This window comes from Eubalaena glacialis, chromosome 3, assembly GCF_028564815.1.
Source record: "Eubalaena glacialis isolate mEubGla1 chromosome 3, mEubGla1.1.hap2.+ XY, whole genome shotgun sequence".
NCBI lineage: Eukaryota > Metazoa > Chordata > Mammalia > Artiodactyla > Balaenidae > Eubalaena > Eubalaena glacialis.
Window position 1 is genome coordinate 103,948,804 of NC_083718.1, and position 22,244 is coordinate 103,971,047.

Genomic DNA, 22,244 nt, shown 5'->3' on the forward strand with positions numbered 1-22,244 from the left:
GATAGGAAATGTCCTACAGCTAATTGTGCTCCAAATAAAAGACATATGTCAAGAAAATTGTCACATTCTATTACATTTTTGAAGCTCTATATAACAGTTAGCAAGGACTGGCTGAAAGATGGCCTAGGAAACAACGTCCCTGGAAGTCATCCCCTGTGAAGTTGAAGGTAGTGAAGTGGGTCTCTTCTAGCTTCCCTCCATGCACTTTACTATTTAGCATTATACTTCCTCCTGTTGACTCCACCTCCTGCAAATCCATGGGCAAGTTCCTAGGAGGTTCTTAACCTGGCAGCTAGCTATAGGCTAGAGGGGTTAGGCATAATTAACTATTCCTTACTATGAATCCACTATATTTCTTTCCAGAGCATTAATTCAGACCCAGGTTATGCCTCTCTGGGCAGTGGCCAGAAGAATTCAGACCACAGAATACAGAGAGCATAAGGTAGTAATAACTCTATTCACCCAAGCCACTTTGCCTGAAAGGACCCATTCACCGCACTGAGAAGGCCTGAGATGTGACCAGAAGGTGGGGCTTGCTAGACTGACTGCAACATTTCTCACCTCCTAGAACAGTATCAGGCCATGGAATTCTCTATAAATCAGGAGAGTTATTGAGAAACAGTTTGGAACACCATTTCTACATGTTGCTGCAAGCACTGTAACTCTCTCTAGCTCTTGAGTTGATTTAGGATTCTGGCAGCTTCATAAATAATGTGTTTCTAAACTTTGTATTCATTTCACTGTTTTACATTTAAGAGAAGACCTAGAAAATAAGTTTAAAAATATACCAAGAATTGGACAAAAAAATTCAGATTTCAAAAAAATGTGTTAACTGAAAATTCCCACAAATTTTTCACTTTGAGAAGATCAAGGATAATGAAGGTGATAAATTTAGGTATATTTTTACCTTAAGGTTCTTAATTTTTAATTATACATTTCACATTCAAACACAGTATGATATTTAATTATTTTATTAAATTATATTAACAATTTGAGGTTATAATCAGAAAAACTAGTTGGTGATGTTTCTCTGCAGCTGATATAAGGCATCTCAAACATTCCGCCAGCAACATTATTAATACAAAGTGTTTTTTTACCTATTATCTAAGAGGTAAATTTCTTGATGTGGGAATGGTGCTTTGTCACAGAGAGTGACAGTCTTGTTGAAAGTATTTTTTAGTTGCTTTCCTCATTTTACATGCCTCTTATACATGTCCTTATACAATTCCATCTTGGGCCTCAGTATAGTCTCTGAACACCTTCCTTCCAACTCTTAAACCACATAGCTAGAAAATCTGATTAATCTCATGGGTCATGAGGTATATTTTGGTAACTAATAGAAAATTAGATTTCTAAAAATTAGTGGACATATGCGCCTCATAAACTTAGTTGAGAATCCTTAAGCCTTGAAATATCTTAAATACTCAGCATAGGTCCTGGCCAAAGCTTCCAGTCTTTACCAACAGGAAAATGTATTCATTCACTCAACACATCTCTATTGAATGCCTAATGTATGCTGGCACCTTGTTTGGCTCTGTTCCAGAAAATTTTTGAGAGACATCTTAAGAAATATTAAGGAACAAAAAGGAGCCAATAAGAGGTAATAATTTAAACGTGGAAAAAATGATCAGAGAATCGATACTCCAGGTTTAAGTGGATTACTTTGAGGAGCGGTAAGTAGAAGGAATTTAGAAACCTGCCCCCTTCTTATTATTTTCACTGTGAGTGACCATATTTTCAGCTCCTGAGGCCCTTTATGAGGAGCTGTGGGCCTAGACGCTTGGAGATCTCTGTGAGTTGCTTTCCCTGTCTTTTCTCCTCCCCCTCTGCCCCCTCATCCGGGTTCAGGACGGAATCAGCTGGAAAATTCAATTACTCACCCCCTTAATGTCAGCTCCCATACATTTCTTTCTCCGCCCGCCTCAGAGTGCAGTTCAGCTCTTTAAGAGACAAGCCTCTGAATGAAGCTAGCGTAGAATTTAAACATTCAGGAGAGAAACCTGTCAGTTTCAGACCTCGAAGGAGAGCTTCCCTATAAGATCATGGGTTTTGACCTCTTGGGTCGCTCCATCTCACCTTCATCCCTTTCTTTTAATTCTCGGTTTAAAAAAATATTAAAAATTCTTTTCGGAGCAGGCAAAGCAATGAGTCCGCTGGTTCCACGTCTGCTATAAGAAGCAGATTTTTGCACAAGGATAAGGTTACGGCTGGCAGCCCAGAACTCCAGCGGTGTGGCGGATCAGACGCTGGGCTCCTCCCCTCCCCCGCCGACGAACGAGAGGCTAACAGACGGGTGCAAGTAGACAAGTAGCTGTTTTTATTGAATACAGAAGCTCCTTGAAAACTCTGTGGACTCCGGGGCTCTCCTGCAATTCCTTTCATTCCCAAAGTGCTGGAGCCAAGCACGCGTCCCCCGTAACTCCCTCCCATTTCTTCTCGGGTATTTGGGTAGGAGAAGAGGGAGGAGAGGAATGGGGAGATGGGGAGGGGGGTGGTTGGTGGGCTGGGCTTGCAGGGAGACCTGATTCTTGGGCAAAGGAGAGGGGGGCGGGCTCGGGGCTGCCCGCGAGGCGTGTGATTGGGTCTGACCTTCAGCGGGCTTGTCAGTTTCGCCCGGGGTAAGGGGGGCGCGGGAGGGGAGTGGGCGGAGGAGGGGGCTGCCCAGAGCCTCTCGTCCGGCCCACAGACGGCATGAAGCCTTTAGGGGCACGCAGTCCTCACAGATTTTTGGTTGAAGCCCCTCATCTGCCTTCAGTCTGAAGGCAGGGCCCCGCAGAGGACGGATCGGAGGGTCCCGACCAGCGGGGCCGACCGAGAGGGAGAGGAGGGGGCGAGAGACAGGAAGGAAGCAAACCATCAAATTTAAAGAAAAAGCCCTTTGACTTTTTCCCCCTCTCCCTCTCCAATGGCTGTGTAGCAAACATCCCCGACGATACCTTGGAAGGGAGTTGGTCTGCAGTCGCGTTTTCGTGGGTTGAGTTCACAGTTGTGAGTGCGGGGCTCGGAGATGGAGCGGTGGTCCTCTAGGTGGAAAACGAAACGGTGGCTCTGGGATTTCACCATAACAACTCTCGCACTGACTTTCCTCTTCCAGGCTAGAGAGGTCAGAGGAGGTAAGAAAAAATGGTTTTGGGGAGGTGGGAGATTGCTGTCTTTCTCATTCTGTGCCCCTCCCCCCCTTCCTTCTTCCAACACCCACCCCCCCAAAAGAAGCAATTCTCTTAAATCCAGATTGTAGCTGCCATCAGGTTGGAAGTGAAGACTGGAGAGAGAGATGGATGTAGGCGGGACAGTAATGGGAGAAGAGGTAGCAGGAAAAAAAGATCTGTCAGGCACAGAGCCTGCTGAAATGCCCTTCACCACTTTCCAGGGGCTTTGAAAAGAGGAAAAGTATTACCTTGAACACAAGGGCAGTTGTACAAAGCTTTTGTTTGAGGAACAGTCCTTAGACTGCCCTTTGAACACATCTTCTGGTTTCTTCAGATTCTAACTAATGGAAATGCTTTTTTAAAGGTGAGCTGAGGAGAAAATACAGGGAAAGTGTATAAAATGAACCTTGATGAAGTTCTCAAGCTGTTTTACTTTTAGGGATATGAGAGAAAGCAGGGGGCCTGAATCTTGAAGACTGAGAACACTGTGTGTGTGTGTGTGTGTGTGTGTGTGTGTGTGTGTGTGTGTGGCATTTTGAGGAGATGTTAAGAGGAAAAAGTGAGAGATTATAAGAAATGGATAAAGATGGGAAGAACATTTTTCCCGGGAATTCAGCCCCCTCCTCCTCCTGTGACCCCTCCCACCCCCAACTTCTTCTTGCAGGTTGGACGTGCAGTTCTCTTGGAGAATGATGAAACTCGCCAAGCAAATGGGGTAGGGGTGGAGGAATAGGGATTGGAGGGAAGGGGAGGGGGCGTGGGGTGGGATGGGAGGAGAGAGGTAAGGAAAAGTTCCTACGTGGCACCACCAAATATTCAATGACCAGACCTGCTCGGGAGACTGCAGCCCTGTCAGTACCCAAGGAGGGAGAGCGACTTCACTCCTCCCCCCCCCCCCACCCCCCGCCTCCTCCCTCCCCTTCCCCCGCCCTTTCCCGCAAAGGCATCTGGCTGGAGCGGTCCGTTAGGTGCTGTAGACACGGCTGGCGGGAGGACTCCTTTGGAGTTAAGGGAGCCCAAACAGCTTAGAGTAAAAAAGCAAGCTTTGTCAGGAGTGCGCAGAGAAGTGGGGGGGTAAGAAGGAGGGTGGCGATGATTGGCTGAGGGAGAAAGAAACTGTCAACCCCAAATGCGCAGGCTTTAGCGGAAACCTGAGTCTGACCCTGTGGGTGCCAAGATCTGAGTTCTCCCTAATGGGACTTAGCGCTCCCGGAGGCCGAACTCTGCGAAACCAGGTCTGTATTTCTTCCCCACACTTTGTGATGTTCACCTTCCTGAGTAGCGGGCAGTGGTGGATTATTCCTCTGTGACTTTTCCTGGAGAATACAGTCAGAGCCTCATTAGGACTATATTTGAATTTTGAAGTAAGTTATGCTAATTACGTGGATTCATTCATTTCTACATTTTAAAAGATAAATAGTAGAGTTTTGAAAGTGGAATCCATCAAAAATTTGTATTTTACCTTTGGTACCTGGTCACCAGCTGGATTGGTCAGTTCTGTCAGCAGGTCTGCCCTCTGCTGGTTTTATTTATTATTTGGAATTCAAGCAACTGTGTTAGTAAATGAGGCCTCTTAAAATCCTTCTAAGTATATACAGTGATGCTGAAAAAGGACACTCGATTAAGGAAGAACAGATATGCTGTTTCTTTTTGAGTTTTTTCAGCTATTTCTTTTGTTCAAACATAGGAAAAAGTATCATAGTGGCAGCTATTTTTTTTTTTTTTTTAATGTGGAAACTAAGACTTTCTTCAATGAAGACAGATGCACTGTAAACTCAAGAGACGTTATCATAGGCATTCAGGGGTTATTTCACTGAAGATGTTTCATTTCCACACTGGGACTTCCTTAAAGCTCTAAGGAGATCAGAAAGATCAAATTTCTACACTTGTGATGCATAATTTTTTCATTTAAATGTAGCTGCATACCTAAAACCCTTTTAAACAAACATCTCAGTACCACATCAAATAAATGGTGGAAAAAGAACCTTCTCTATTATTATAAAGCCATCTAATGTGAGAAATAGCAAACTTTAAGGATAATATGTTTTTTCTGTTTGTCATTTTTGATGAAATGTCTTGAAAGTTATATGGTTATTTGGATCTTCATATTGTAAGATTTGGTATTTGTTTCACCAAGTTACTAGGTGCTTATTGCTTAGTGGGAAGCTACACATTTTAAACCTACTCTTGTAGTCATTCTTTGGCCCTTAATGAACTTCTAAAAGGAAATAGTATATTATATATTAATGCTTAAAAAGGAAACACTAGCCTGAATCATCTCACAAGGGGAAAATAAACTCTATGTCTAGCTCTCATACTAGCCTTCAGATTTGCAATTGATGTAACAATGAATAAGTTCCTAAATAAGGTATTATGTACTAGCATTATACTATAATTTATTGATTTCACTGAGGTGCACTGGTGTGATTTGGTTGCTAAACCAAAAGATAATTTAAAACAGCCTATTTTCATCTAAAATTTGTATTTCTTGGATTAAAAACACTAAAGCCTTAAAAAGTTCTGAGTCATAAAAAATTGGACTCCAAAAATGTGTAGTTAGGATCCTGAAGCATCTAATCTTACAGAGAAAAGTTCTTGGAGTGAATGAATTAAAAGAAAATTTATGAACAAACACAGTTATATTATTTTACTTTGCAAATCCAAACTCTGTAACTTGGTAATCTTTAACTTACTTATTTAAAATTTTAGTATTTATTATGATTTAGCATAAAAGAGTAAGCATTATTTTTTATAATATATTTATTTGCATTAACTTCAATTTCATGATTCATATATTTGCTTATGGTTAATATAAATGTTTTATCTCATGAATTTATGAATTTCATTTTCAATTAATTCATTACTTATTATAGGTAGAACCTGAGATTTACCTGGAATTTATAGTGACTATAACCTGTGATTGTGTTAAGATAGACAGTTTTAAGATAGATGGTTTTAAGCGGTTTTTCAAGGAGTTAAGCTAAATTGAGTATGAAGGAAAAAAAATATCTAATTGAATCATTTTTCACTAATTAAGATGGTATTCAACCTTTGGTGGTTGAGCCAGTACTGTGCCTTACAAAAAGTTGATTAATTTTATGAAGAACTTTCAAAACTTGTCAGCAATTGGTAGTGAGCCCTGCTGGAGTGTTTTGAGTGCCTGGGATCAGCAGGTGAAATGGTGCTGGCTTCCAGAGTATGTGCTAATCCAACTTTGCAAAGAGATCAAGTTTGTCCCTGTGGTTACTCAATCAGAAATCAGTTAAGAGATCAAATATGCTTCTGATGACAAATGCAATGTCTTCTATGATTATTAATATTGTCTTTCTATTTGTTTTTTAAATCAAAATGGACAAAGTCTATAATAAACAATAAAGAAAAATAGGTATCTTATGAGAAGCATCTTCCTGAATCTTTTATACGGATAACCTTAGTTTAGGTGGCACATATATATTCAGTTAATTATAGACACTTTCACAAAATTGTCTATTAGTTTTGAAATTAAGTTTATCAATATCTTAATGTGACAATTCACTTTATAATTAATACTTAACTAGAATCGACTTTATAAAAATCACTCTCTAAGAGGTACTCTCAGAGTTTTAAATAAAGTTATGAAGTTGCAAAGCAAATGTATATACCTAGATAATATGATTGCTTATGATTTATTTAATTAATTTTTAGCTTCTGTGTTTGCCTCAATTTGTGACTAAAATTGAAGGAGCACATTATTCAAGTTATCACTAAAATATAGCAAGGCAAATATGAGCCTCTTTTCAGATTTGTGGATAGGATTTCTTACAAAAAACCTAAGTAGTTGCCTTTCTTTTCTAAAATTTTGCTTCTTTTCTGAGACAAATTTCTCTTCACTCTAGTTAATTTATAGAAGCACTACCTATGTAATGATAATGAATGGACTTGAATCAAGCTTGGGTGAGAGTGTGTAATAAAAAGCTGAAATTTTTCAAAGGAAGAAAAGGTGTTTAGATTTTTTAAATAGAATGCTTGAGATAGAAATTTTTATAAAAATTGCATCTCTATACTACCTTCTCACTTTACTAACGAGGAAACTAAGGCACAGAAAATTTATTAGCTGAGTCCTCTTTCTCGAAAAAAAATATTCTTATAATAGTCAAGATTTTTCTAATGAGTAGGGTGAAGATTTGCAAGAGTGATAAAAATATCTTTAAATAACAGTAGTCTGAGACAATGGAATAAACAATTATTACTTAATGTATATGTATTTATAGAATATGGAATGACCAAATATTACTTAAATGTACATGCTGGAGTTTAAATTAGTGAGAAGATAGATTAAGTGAAAATGACTGATTTAAAGAAAAACAGGAAATTATAGAAAGCATTTAAAAATTCCTCAAAGTCCCAAGTTTAGAGAGAGGTAATTTGTATTGTTAATATACCTAATTATGTGATTCTATAAGATTATCTGTATCAAAGTAGAAAGCACAACAGTTTGTAAAATATTTTTTGTATACATATCTTGCTGGATTAAGAACATAGTTTTTTATCCTCTCTAAAGTTACTAATGGAGGACCCAGTACAGCTTCGAATTTTCAAGAAGCTAAGAAAATTATATATTTATTTCAAATAAGGCAAATAGTGTCAAATTTCTATGCTTTTCATGTTAATTTTAGATTGATTGGGTGATATATATTATATATAATTGTCTGGCTTTTATTAATAAGTCAGATAATAAATTGATTTTTACTTGATATGGGTTATTTGTTTAATAGATAATTTTTTCCAAACAAGTGGTCAACTTTGGAAAAAAATAAGAGAGCACTTAGTAGTGCAAATTCTAATTCAAGTTTTCCTTTTGGATTGTCAGAGTGTCTGAAATCACATAAATACCTTTTACTTCAGGAGTAAATGGACAGTTAATTTGTAGGGAAGTACTCCCTCTTAATGGGCTACCATGATATGTTGTGCTGGCAACCACTATGGTAGAGCTAGTATTTCAACCAAATGAAGTTTTTTCCTCTCTTCTGGGAAATGCAGTATATGTCCTTAGGGTCCTGAAGAAGAAACTATGGAAGTTAATATTTATACTCATGGCTAACTCTAACAATTTATATAAATATAGGGTTGTATAAATATTGAGCCAGTCCTATCATTTTATATAATTTTTAGTGATGATATTTAAGTATTTGAAAGCCAGAATCATATTGTATCCTAAATACACTTTTCCTTCCCATCTACCTTTGGAGAAATAATTAAGTGCAGTTGGTCTGTGATCATTAGGAATTCAGGGCAATTGCAGAGTGGGAGCTGAGGGCTGATTTGCATTTCTGCTTTTACTCCTCCACTTCCTTCATTTAATAGTGGGGAAATGTGACCTGAGCTGGGTGTGGTGAGAGGAAACCAAACTTTCTTTTGTCTGTTGAAGTTTTGTTCCTTAGCAAAGAAGAAAGAGAGGTATGCACAGGTGCTATAAAAAGTTTCAGCGCTCCCTAAGTTGTCTCACTGAAGAGTCCATTTTAAATTCAGTTTTCAGGTATACTAAAAGTATACTATAACAAATTTCCTAAATTTGGACTTTTTCTACTCATTTCTTTTGCAATTTAATTCAGAAACTAAGGGGTTTTGTTTTTCATTTAACTGCCTTCTATATTCTAATGCATCTAATATATTTATTTCTCCTTTCAAAACCCTAATATGATTTTATTTTTATAGATAATCTTGGGTTTGTTTTTTTTTTTTTTCTACTTTCAGTAGTGTCAGAACTCAACATGAATAATACTATCTGGTAGAGAAGATGAAAGTCAATTTTAAAGTGATTTAGTGAGTAGTATCTATCAGTTGCAGTCTTTGGCTTACTACTGACTTGGCTAGTGGTTCTTTAGACATTGGCTGATCACCAGACCTACTGTTATCTGGTAAAATAAACTCTTTGCTTGCTGCTCATGGAATTAGAGACAGTGCTATTAATTTAGGAGAAAGAACTCAGAGAAAAGAAAGGTTATCATATTTCAGAGTAAGAGACCAGCTTAAATACGACTTGACAATTGAGAACTAAAACAAACCTGTGTAAAAGTGCTTTAGCACAATCAACTTTTGCAATTCCCTCAAACCTTCTTTTTTTTTCCTTAAAAAGCATTTCTTTCTTATTTTAACCAAATTTAATTGCTCTTGAATGGCCCTGTACTGTACAGGCAAATGAAGGTCCCTATTCATAGAACTTGAGCGCATAGGGTGTCAGTGGAAGCTTCCTTCCTCTGTCTGACTGGTAAACTCACATCCGGGCTTAAACGAGCGAACCTTAGATGGTATGAGGTGGTTGGTTTTCCTTCCTCACTCAGATTTTCACAAACAACTTCCCGAAAGGATGCCTGCCAGAAAGAGCAGTAGCTGCAACTCCTGACAAAACTAATGAGAAGCTCTAGCGCACTTTCCTGCTTTGTGCTCTTGGATAGCTCTTCTGAGAAAGAGCCATAAATATTAGAGTGGTGTTTGCCCTTAATTCTCTTTTTAGACTAACTGTGGAGGACAACCTACTACTTGCTGTCACTCTTTGAATGATGATGAATCTTCAAAATACTTCACTGGTTTTGAAGACAAAATTATTGTCCAAATGGCCTAGCGTGGTGTAGAGTGCCCTTCAGGATGTGGCCCTTCTGTACGTCCAGGCTCAGGATCAGCCTTTTCCCACCTGCTGCCACCCCACTCCCATTCACCCTGGACTTCAGGCATGTTGAACCTCTTGCCCATATTCTCCCCTATCTTTGAGCACACTATTCTTTTTACCTGGAATGTATGTTTCCTTCTCATCCATCTTGCAGATGCCTTCTCATACTTCAAGATTTAGCTCAAGCTTCATACTCCAGGCAGATATAATAACAAGCTCTCACACTGAATGCATGCCCATTATGTACCAGGTCCTGTTGTAAGCACTTTTTTTATAAAATATCATTTCATTCTGACAATTGTCCTGGAAGTAAGCTAATACTAAAATCTCCATTTTACCCATAAGGAAATTGAAAAACAGAGAAGTTAATTATCTTGCTTAAGACCGTACAACTACTATGTGATAGACCTGGGATCTGAACCCAGACAATCATGCTCCAGAGACCTTGCTTTTGATCACTTGCCCATGTTTACTGTGTATTCTTAATGCTTTTACACAGCCTTCGTGACTTTGCTTATGATTATGGTGCCCTGGGGCCTAACATTAATGCACAAATCACGCAGCTGCACCACAGTGAATATCATGTAAATTGTGTGAATAACTCGAATGCCACCAAGGAAAAATATAAAGAGACTGTCATTAAAGATGATGTTATAATTCAGGTAGCTCTTCAGCCTGCACTAAAGTTCAGTGTTGGAGGACCTGTCACCTTCCCATTTTAGGGACAAACTTAAGCCCTAATGATGGTGGAGAACCCAAAGGGGAGTGGATGGAAGCTAGTAAATGTTACTTTATTTCCTTTGACTGATTGAAGGAGAAGTTGACAGCTGTATCTCTTGGCATTCAAAGTTCAGATTGGGGTTGGCCTGGTTTCATTAAATTACAAGGACACTTACAAATTGCTGCCTGTTCTAATCAGGATCCATTACAAGGAACAACAGGTCTTTTCCACTTTGGGAGATTGGTATGGTAGTATGCTTACTACCTTCAGTATAAAAGTGTCAGATCTGATTATCTAAAAGCTGTTTGGAATGTAATCAACTGGGAGAATGTAACTGAAAGATACATGGTTTGCAAACAAACAAACAAACATGCACACACTCATTATAATTATCTTAAAAATTTCTCATTTATATGTTAGCCTTTCTCTAGGAGTTGCTGGAGGGTAATGACTGGGATTTAGTTTTATTTCTTCCCCTGGTGTCTACCAACATGCCAGAATGCACAGGATATGATATAGTCACTATTTAGATTACTAATTATCTTCTGACTTTGCTCAGCAGACTGGAACAAGGTTAAAATCTAGTTAACTTGGAATGGTGTGAAGTGACCTCCTCATGTCATGTTGTTAGCAGTAATTAGATCTCGCCTCCCCCCTGTTTTTTACTCATTCTCTGAAAGTGAATGAGTTGTGACTTCTTTCTGGCTTTCTTCATCTGGAAAATAGTTTTGCACATTCTCTCCAAAGATATCTTTAAATATCTGAAGCTCTTGATTGACCATATTACCTCTAAAACTGTAGTTTGCTTTAACACAGGAATCTGATCGAGAAAAATACCATATGAAGTCGTGTTTTTGCTTTGACAGCAACATAAATCATCATTTCATTTGTCTACATGATTTCAATTTGTAATAAGTAAAAGTAATAATTGGGAAATTTCCTCTCATATATTCATTTTTGAAACCTTTATTTCAGTTTTGCATCCTATTAAGGATTGTCTGATTTTGCTTAATGACTATTAGGAAGAGTAGCCTATCTATATTTATTGCTATTGCTTTATGATTGTTTTACTAAACTAGTTCTTTTAGAGAGCAGTTTGCATATTACACATGTAATTATTATATTAGGAAGTACCATCTTTAAGCAAGGAGTATGTAAAATTTCAAGTGCTTAATAAGGTTAATAGTCTGTAGGTGTAGAATTGTTTTTGATGAAAATTATATGTTTTTAATATTCTATTCCTATCCATTGTATGTTTTAGTTCCACTAAAATCATTAGGATGGATGTCTTTATCTGCTTTATTTAGTGTGTCTTAAGCACATAGATCGGAACTTATCACATAGTAAACATTTGGAAAATTTTTGTTGAAAGAGGTAAAGGTGTTGATTGCAGCTCTAATGAATTGCTCTTCAATAACCTAATTGATGATCTGAGATGGGATATAGGGTTATGTAGATCAGTTATTGCCAGTGTCTACAGAAGTATATTGAACAGATTTTTGCTGATACTATTGTGATTTCCTGAAAATAGCACTCTCTGTTTTGCCTCCAAGCAAGCTATGATCTTCACCTTGAACACTCTCTCAATCTGCTTAGCATTGCTTTTTTACACAGAATTTAGATATTATCTCCTCTAGGAATAGCTCTCCTTAACCATGAAGACTAGGATAATTGACCTTGTATAACATCCAAAAACACACTGTACTAACTCCAACTTGAATACTCATCATAGAATATTTTCGATGCTAAAATGAAAGCAGGGACTGCATCTTTTTCATCTATGTAAGGATTTCTGGCATCTAGGTCTAGCACCATACCTAGAGCATAATAGATGGCCAGTAAATATTCATTGAATGAATTAACGAACTCATAAGCAAGACATTTTCACTAAAGTCAAGAAGACAGGGATACTCAGTCCTGGCTTGATATCACAATCATTTTCAGTTACATCCCTTTAGATATTAATTGAGTAGGTTTTGTGCAGAATCCAAGCACAGCTGCTTTATAAGGCTATACATATAATTGTGATGCACAACCAAGGGTTCATGAACCTTCTGTAATAGGAAATAAATGTATACAAAGATGAGGATGTGCCTAGCTTGTTTAACAGGGTACTGGAAGTCAAGTGAAAGGTTATCTGCTATGTGGAAATCATTTGATACATACCTTATTGCCAGACAGAAGTGGCTCTGCAAAAAACTGATTTAAGTAGATCAACTGATTATGACATTGATAATGCTTTTTAAAAAAATCCTCCTCTCCATAGCATGTGATAAACTAAATGCCAATAAATATTGCTGTTCTCAACATTAAAGTCAAGTTGTTGTAATGCAAATATAATTTTAGTTTTATAATAAATGTATTTTAATAGCTGTGACCACTTATAAATCAGAAATGCCATACTTTTCAAATATCACACTCTCAACTGGTGTTTGTTCTTCCCTCGCCATTCTCTCTGTTTCTGCTTTCGACTTTCAGTTCATATATGCTTTTGATGATATGAGAAAGTTCAGGATTGAGGTTGTTTAATAACTGAGAAAATTAAATGACTCTCTTCTATGTGCAGTCACTATGTTAGATGCCAGGACTACAAAGATGGTTTGCCAGCCTCCATTCTCATGGAGTATGTGTGTTACTAGGAGAGTGCTAGAGTTGGGGATGTGGGCAGGGGCCACATAACACAAGACCATATGGGTATAGTTTTCTGGATAGAATAGTTTCATGTGACTAATTTAAAAGTACCGGGAGGCTGCTAAGATGGCATGGTCAGTGCATACTTTGATATCTATACTTACTAGGTGGTTCCAATTGGTTGCAACTATTGGATCCTCTGACAAATAACCAGGGAAGTAGAGAGGCATGCAGCTTTTTCTGGAATAGCCAACCCACTGTAAAGTCACCTGGGGTTCTCAATGATAATTAGTACAGTTAAGTCACACTTGATACGGAGTTATGGCCATTATAAAGTTGAAAAATATATGAATGAATAATCTTCTTATTTTATAAAGGAGTATGTTAAGCAAACATGTACACATTTATAAAGTCTATTATGAGACAAAGTTGCCTAACATTTTTAAACCTTAAAATGTGATTTTTTTTGTTATTAAACAAATTATAGCATGTTTTAGAACATAAAGTGTAAATTTTTGTTTCTGAAGATTAATATGTTGGACCAAGGTCTCTATTTTGATTATTTGAGAGAATAAATTATTTATTATAAGCATTTTTAAGTCATCTCAAAATTAGCATGCCCGTAACTGAATTGCAGAACTCTCCTCCGGAAATCCATTCCTCTCAGTCTTCCCCGTCTCAGTTAATGGCAACACAATCAGTCATGATGTTTGAGCTAAAAAACTTGGAGTCATCTTTGGCTCGTTTTCTCTCATACCCCACTCTGATCTGCTCTGTCTCCAGAATATTTCCATAATCTCACAAAGTTCTTCATCTCTCAGTCCAAGAAAACAATATCAACAAAATTTTACATCTAGAAGACTGCAGTTGTTTCTCTGCTCTCTGATTCCACTCCAGTGCCCCTAGAGTCTGTTCTCAACACAACAACCACAGTCTTCTGAAAAATTAGTTGGTTGATGTTCTTCCTCTCCCCTTAACTGCCAATGGTTTTCCATCTCATTTGGAACAAAATCCAAGCTTGTTGAAGATTCCACAGGACCTATACAAGCTGCCTTCAACATGCCCTCGCTCTTACTTCTCTGACCTCATCTCTTATACCCCTTTTATTTCCTTTGCAGGAGATATATTTGTCTCCTTGCATTTCCACCAATGTCTTGGGTCAACTCCTATCTCAGGTTCTTTGTACTTACTATTCCCTTTGCTTACAATGCCATTCTGTAAAAATATCAGGATAGAGGAACAGCTTATGCCTTTCTAGATTTACTCAAGCATCACCTTCTTATTGAGGCTTTTTGTGTCTTTCTTATTTTATATTAAAATCCATGTCTCCTTAACCCTCCCTATACTCATTCACTGATTTATTTTTCTCCTTGGTACTACTCAAATATTTGTCATTTATAAAAAGTAATGACATTTAAATTAAACGTTGAGATTTTATTTTAAGGCTTAATATAAAATGTAGAATTAGATAATTTTGGAGTACAAATATTGCCTTAAATTGTTTGGGCAGCTTCTAAGCCATATTTATCCAAATAATTTCCATGGCTTTTCATTTCATTTTACCTATTTAGATATAGTCAATAAGACAGTCAAAGTCCACACAGTAAAGCACTTTACTTATTTGATAGACACCATACACATTGATCCAGTTGTCTTAAGAGGTTATAGTTGTCTAGAAATGGTAATGGGAGTTTGCACTTTATTTTACTGGTTTAACAGAAAAATGAGGCAAGACTTGTAGTTACCTAGAAAGTAGAGGGGAGATGTTCCCAACTGAAGACCTAGACAGCAATTACAGATTAGATATTATCAAGAAAATGTAAACACATGTTACTATTCAAAGCAAATTCATTTATTATTCCTAATCAACATTAAATCTGGGATTCTGTGTTTTATGGATTTCTTTTAACCACTAGATAGGTCAGAATTAGAATAAATCATGAACATTTGGACGTGAATACAATTGATTTTGATGGGAGTCATGTTTTTCCATTAGTTACACTTCAGAGTATTTTACTATGTATTTTTTCCCCTGATCTTTCCAATTTTGAATTTCACTGTGTAACTGATTTAAAAAAAAAAAAACAACTGGTATTTTCACGGAGCTGTAAGGAAGTACATTTACATTTGATCATTGGTTTTTATTTTCTGAAATGGTAGTACCAATAGGTTTGTAGGTATTTGGATTGGTAAAATTAACTGTAAAATTCCTAAAACTCTAGGCTCCTGTTTTATAGCATCTTTGTCCATGTCTTTCTCAATTTGATGTTTTTCTTTGTTTGAATATCAAATACTCATTTTTTCCAAGAAGGGTAAGAGACTGCTTCTCAAAAACCTGAACCTTGAGATGCTTATATTTATTTTATTCTTTTTTTTTCTGTAGGGAAATATATACTCTAAACATAGGTTTAAAATGGCAAAACATTTAAGTTTATTATAGAACCCCTTGGGGGAAAATGTAGTCTAAAACCTTCCCATACCCAGGAATATTTAATGTAAACTACACATCTATAATCTTATATACTTACAATTTACTGATGTAGTCAAGCAGTTCATTTCTCCCATTTTGCACTTGTTTTGACTACAATGGTTAGATTGCAAAATACAGACAAAAAAGTTTGGTAATTTAAGCCAAAAATAGTTGTGTAGAGACTTAGGACACTTAGGTGATTTATATCGACATTATTTGTGCCATATAGGCATTTAAAGATGAGCTTTCACACCTTTTTAAATATGGGAGAATTCAGGTCGATATGTTTTATTTTCTAATACTTCATGTTAGTTTATAATACAAGATTTGTATGTGGCATATGTGGGTTTGAAATAAATGAAGGAATAGTATCAGAGGAAAGACAATAAAATATTACTTTTTAAAAAAACCTTTTAATAAATAACATGTCAGGGTTAATCTATAGTTATATCAATGTCTATGAGATGCAAAGAAAAAATTATTGAAAAGGAAAAAATTTCAATGATATCAGTGTATTAATGTCAAGTTGTGCTACAGGGTGGTAATGGAACAGTGAACATGACAGCTTAAGCTGTCAAAGTTCCAGGAAGCCTCCTGGGGTTGTATGTCCCTAGAATAACATAAAATCATGCTGGAGAGATTGCTAAGCATTGCATAATCTTCATGGATGATATCTAATGGACCTTTAGAGATAGAAAACTGTTCAGTCTTCTACTTGACTATAAAGAGATTTCCCAAGGTAGTCAGAGGAAATGGATAACAGGAATCTAGTGAATTATAGCTCTGGGAAAACACTGGTGGCACTCACTGGGACTGTTAGAGATGGTCAGAAAGGTTAAAATTTTGATGAAATAGTGCTTTCAGGTATTATTTTTATTGAGTGCTTAGACACTATCCTCAGAGATTAAAATGCCTTATCTCATTTAATTCTCAAAATTTGGTTAAGTTGAAGAAACTAACTCTTAGAGGAGTAAGTAGCTTACCCAAAGTTATACAAATAATAAATACCAAACTTGGGTTAGAAGTTGTGCTGTTCCAACTGCGGAAACTGAGTTGTTAATTGTTGTTTATACACTTGTCATATCCTACATTTTAGATTCTTTATTAAGGGCTCTTATGATTTTGAAATATAGCAGGGTGTTGGTAGTAGTTAAATTATAACAGTCACTTCTCTCTCATTTTTTCTTTTGCCAGTCCTGCATCCCACTACTACATAAACACAGTAGCACTCCTGGTTATTTTATACTTATCTAGAGCAGCAAAGCATTTCATAACTGGGTGGGAGATGATTTATAACTCTGGTCTTTATTTTGTTTTTATTTCTGTCTATAATGATATGCTTCATGTATGACCTGTGATGTGAGGTACAAGGTGAGGATAAGTGACTCCCTAGTAGTGGGGAAAGCATCTAGCATACTTTAGGAAGGTCACTTCAGACCTGTGTTCTTGCCATACCTGAATCAAATGGAAACAACCAGACTTGTCAAGGTCTTCAGGGTGCTGTTTGTAAAGGCCACTTTCAACCCTTTTTTTCTGAGACTAATAAGAAAGAAGCTTCAACTCTGAGGCAGTATGTGGCTGCCCATTTACTCACTTATTCATTCATTCATTAAACATATTTCTCTTGATTTTTTATTGTGTGTCAGCCGCTATGTTATTTATGAATACTGCAGTGAACATCAATAGTGCTGACGTTTGCTGTCAGAGGGTTTACAATCTATCAGGGGAGGCAGGCATTAACCAATAAATTACAAGCTTAGCAAAAAGAGAGAGAGAGAAAGAAATTAGTGGCATAAGTATGTAACAGGGAAATCAAGACCATAATTTAGACATACACTGTGACTGAGAGCACACAGCCTAGAGTGAAAATGAGATAATTAAGCAAACAAAATAGACCATGGAGTTAACCAAGGGGGTATATGGGGCACTTGGGATCATATGAAAGGGTCACATAACCCAGCCTGGGAAGGATAAGATGATTTCCTGAAGAAAGTCATGGCTAGGTTGATATCAAAAGATTGATTAGGTCTGAGTTCACCAGGTTTCAACCCCAGCTACCCATTAGGCTCATCTGGGAAATGTTTAAAACATGTGAATGCCTGGGCCCCATGCCAACCCAGACATCTATATGTTTTAAAAGCTTGCCAGGAGAGTCTACTGACAGTTAAGGTTGAAAAAAACAGTCAACTATCCTTAGTCAATTGATGCAGGATTGAAAAAAATCTCCAACAAAGGGAATACAGTAAATTTTAGAAACTGAAAGAAGTTTATTTCAGCTGGACCATAAAATTTGGGGTTGAGGGAGCACATAGGAGTTAGTGTAGATGTCTCACTTGGAGTTTGTGGCTGTGAGTGTTCATGGCGGAGATGTGATTTTTCTCAAGAAGTCCTCAGCAGCCATGATGCCCCCACGGAGACTTTGAACATCTAAATTTATTCCGTATTGATGTCTTGTCAGGACATGACTAGTTCCATTTTCTTGAACTCTGTACTGTCTTGTATCTGTGCTGTCATATTTGATATTTCTATCACCTTCCTCTTCATTGATGAATCTATCATTCAAGATTCAGCTTAAAAGAACCACATGGTAGATATTTTAGCCTTTGTGGGCCACATGGTCTCTGTCAGCTACAGAGCTCTGTCCTTGTAGTGCAAAATCAGCTATGGACAATATATAAATGAATGGCTGTAGCTGTATTTACAATATAAACCTTATTTGTGGAGACTGAAATTTAAATTTCATGTAATTTTCATGTGTCATAAAATATTATGCTTCTTTTAATTTTTTTTCAACCGTGCAAAAATGTAGAAACATTCTTATTTCGTGTACCATACAAAAATAGACAGCAGGAGGTCTTAAACCATAAGCATAGTTTTCCCAGCCACTGTTCTAAGGCATTGTTACAAATACCAACTTAGTTCTCACAAAAACTCTAATAGGTAGATATTTTTTATTATTCTCATTATACAGATGTGGAAACTGAGGCACAAAACAGTAAAGTAGTGTGCCCAAATCACACAGATGCTAAGTGCCAGAGGTGGGATTCAAACCAGTCTGGCTTTCCAACACTGTGCATTGCTGCTTTATCCTACTTACTGGTCATGGGAGTACGTGAAGAAGTTTAAAGGAGGAATTAATTAGAGACTAAACAGTCAAAGCATTGAGTGACCTTAGAACAGTAATTTAAGTAGACGCTGGAGGCATGAAGGAGAAAGGATTAAAGACCTGGGATAGACTAATCAATGAATGAATGGAGGTGTTTAAGAGATCAACAGAACACAATAGGAAAGACATATTAGGCCCTCACAAATTTTCGTTTCAAGACCAGAGAGCCCCATGGACTTCAGAGGAAGTTGCTTTTATATATTTCACATGCTTGTGTTTCACGTTTAAATATTTTATATAGTCCGTGTGTGTGTGTGTGTGTGTGTGTGTGTGTATACCTGTTCTCTTCTAGTTTTGGAAAAAAGTCAAGTGTAGGCAAATAATTAAAAACCAAGTGTGAAAAGCACTATCACAGAGGTGAGTATTTCTAACCCAGCTTTGGGAGATAGGGAATGCTTTCAGGAAGAGATTGCACATTAATTATATCCTACTTATTCCTCAGAACAGGATTTATAAAAGCTCAGAGACAGGAGGAGGAACATGGTGGGTAGTCTGTGAAGTCTGAGTCCAGTATGGCTAGAGCACTGAGTGAGGAAAGAATTAAGGGGTAATGAGATACAAGGATGGAGATGCAGTAGCATGGAACTGGAAGAATAAGTGAGTGTGTCCAGATCATTAAGATTTTATATGCAAGGTATGTGCGTACCATCTGGAAGTTAGTTGGGTTCTCGGAAGGAATTTAAGCAAAATGACTTGAGGCGTGGAGTTTTGGAAGCTCATTCAAGCTGTGGTATGCAGATTGATGAGAAAAGGCATTGAAACCAATTAAATGGCTATTGTCGTAATGCACTGAGTCTGCTATCCTATTTTCCCATTTAATAAACAAAAAAATATGCAATAAAAGGCAGGAAAAATATTATTGAACAAATATTGTGCTGACTGGATACTTCTGAAATGAGAATCATAATCTGTGCCATAAGGATTGGCGACATAGAAACAATTAAAATATTAGGGACATTTAGGAATTGCTTTGAATATCAAAATTACAGTTTTTTAGATATATCGAGTTAAGCTATAATAAATTACTGCTTTTAATCTTTAAACTGTTGAAGTTCAGTTAATAAAATATGAAGACTAGTTCACCCCCCGTGTGTGTGTGTGTATGTGTGTGTGTGTGTGTGTGTGTGTGTGTGTGTGTGTATAAAACCATCGAACCTATGTTATGAGAATTTGTTAAATGCTGTAATTATGATATCAAATAAGAGGCAGATTTCAAAGTGGCTTAATTTATTACTTAGTTTACTTGAAAGGAAAAATCTTTAAGACTTGATTAACTGAGTTTTACATTTTTGTAACTTTATATGACTTTTTAGAAAAAAAACTATTTGCAATATTTATTATATATCCCTATTTCTTGATTGTTTTTTGTAGAGTGAATTTTTATTTCGTATCATATGTCTCTACATAGAACTTTGTTTAGTCTTTAAAAATAGAGCCCTTATTTTGAATCCTGTAGAGGGAGTGTGTTTTTATCACATTGCTTTCAAAGTAGGAACTAACAAATGTGACAAAACCTGTGCTCCTGGAAAAGGTCATCCTGTTAAAAGATAGTTTGGAGAGAAGGAAAGGTGTGGTCCATTTTATGTATTATTTACTGATATGCAGTTGGGACTGTGACCATGGGGCTTCAACCTTTTCTTCACAGAAGGATTACAGCCTTCATAGCTGTGTTCTTGTGGATCCTGGAGTCTTTACCCTATTCAGATGTACTTTTGCTAGTGGCTTCAGAGCAAGAAGATAAGATAAAATAAGCAGATAAGATGCTGTGCTTTTAGAAACAGTCTCCTTCAGTGTAATTTATCCCTGAAGCATGAATTGAGTTTAATTTAAAGCAAATATAAACATCAGGAATCAATGAACTGGCTCAAGATAATCTTATATATTATATTTATGTTTTAAGTTACTTTTCACAGTGTTTTTATTTATGGGCTATAGCAATGAAGGTGATGAAGTGGAATGAACCTAGATTTGATTTTGCACAGACTTTAGGAGTATCCATAGTTTGCTTTCTGGTTCTCAATTCCTTCATCTGCACAATGGGGATAAGAATACATGGCCTGCAAAGTTTTTGACGGTTAATGCTAGGAAGAACTTAGCCCAAGGACTGTCACATGTTAGGCTCTCTGCGCCTGGCAGTTAATATAGTTATTATTTTCTTAGCTTTATGATAAGAGAAAAAAAGAATGTAAAAATAGTCAGGTATTCTATTGGCCTAAAAAAATTGGCCATTGAAAGTAGGAGTCCTGCAAAAAATGTTCTTGAAAGTTGTTATTATTCTTTTAAATATTCCAAGGCTGAATTAAAGGGGATCATATTTGATAGGGTTAATGATCCCTTCAATATGTCTGATTTCCATTAAAAAAGTTTTTTTTTTCTTTTTAATAATTTGGAACGATGTGCAGTCTACTGGATAATATGTTGATTTTCATTCAGAAAGTTGATGAAATAGGTAGACAGTCGTTATTATTAAAGTACATTTGTTATAAGGTAAAAGGCAAATTATATAAAGCTTCATTCACATGTTTGTACATATAGAAGTTAATATGCCTAAAATTTAATTAACTAAAGAAGTGACCAGATGCATGTTTCTCACGTACTCATTCGATCATCCATTCATACATTCTATAACTAACTCTAGTTATTATAAACAAAGTATTAATTGACATTGTAATTTTCAAAGAACACCACTCTATTGCAGGTCACTCTCTATTTTGTGGAGTGTGATAAACTTAGCTGATGGTATTTCCTGATTTTACACTCAGTCCCTTTTTCATTCTAAGTCCTCCCAGAAATCGTGTACTTATAAAACCCAACATATTTTGAAATTTGGTGGCAATTCTATTTTTTTTTAACTAAGAACTGAAACTTTTCAAATCAATAATATTGGTCTCACTTTCAGCCAGAAGTGATCTCTTTTCCTTCTAAACAAAAGAGTACTGTGTGCATCTGTATAAAACTATAGATACTGCCTCCTACGTAATTATTGGGGCCTCCTTAATTAGAATCTAAATACTTGCAGTCAGGACTATGTTTCAGACATGCTCAGTGATGCATTAGCTAACACATGGCCTTCTCTGAATATTTTTATTTTTGAATAAAACAGAAATTCAATAGAATATAAGTATATTGAGTAATATGGAGTCCTAAGTCTGTTTTTATAACAATACTTACACCACATCATTCATGTTTTGACTTGCTTAGTGAATTAGGCAGATATTTAGTTGTGGACCAGGGAATTCGAGGGTCTAAAAAATCGTTTGTCCTTTTATGTCTGGTTTATTTCATGTAGCATAATGTTTCAAAGGTTCCATGTGGTAGCATGTATCAGAACTTCATTCCTTTTTTGGTTGAATCATATTCTATTGTATGTATATTATCACATTTTGTTAATCTGTTCACATACTGATCGAAACTTTGGTTGTTTTCACCTTTTGGCTATTGTGAATAATGTTGCAATGAAC

At 36.5% G+C, this 22,244-nt stretch overlaps 1 protein-coding gene across 1 annotated transcript in view; it reads left to right on the plus strand.

The window, feature by feature from the left end:
• The first annotated feature begins 2,685 nt into the window (after positions 1 to 2,685).
• The window catches only part of COL11A1 (collagen type XI alpha 1 chain), a 212,859-nt gene continuing 193,300 nt past the window's right edge, over positions 2,686 to 22,244 (plus strand). The window contains exon 1 of the mRNA XM_061183781.1: positions 2,686 to 3,113. Coding sequence (XP_061039764.1) covers positions 3,008 to 3,113 — 106 coding nt within the window. The 5' untranslated portion in view covers positions 2,686 to 3,007. The remainder of the gene's footprint in view (positions 3,114 to 22,244) is intronic.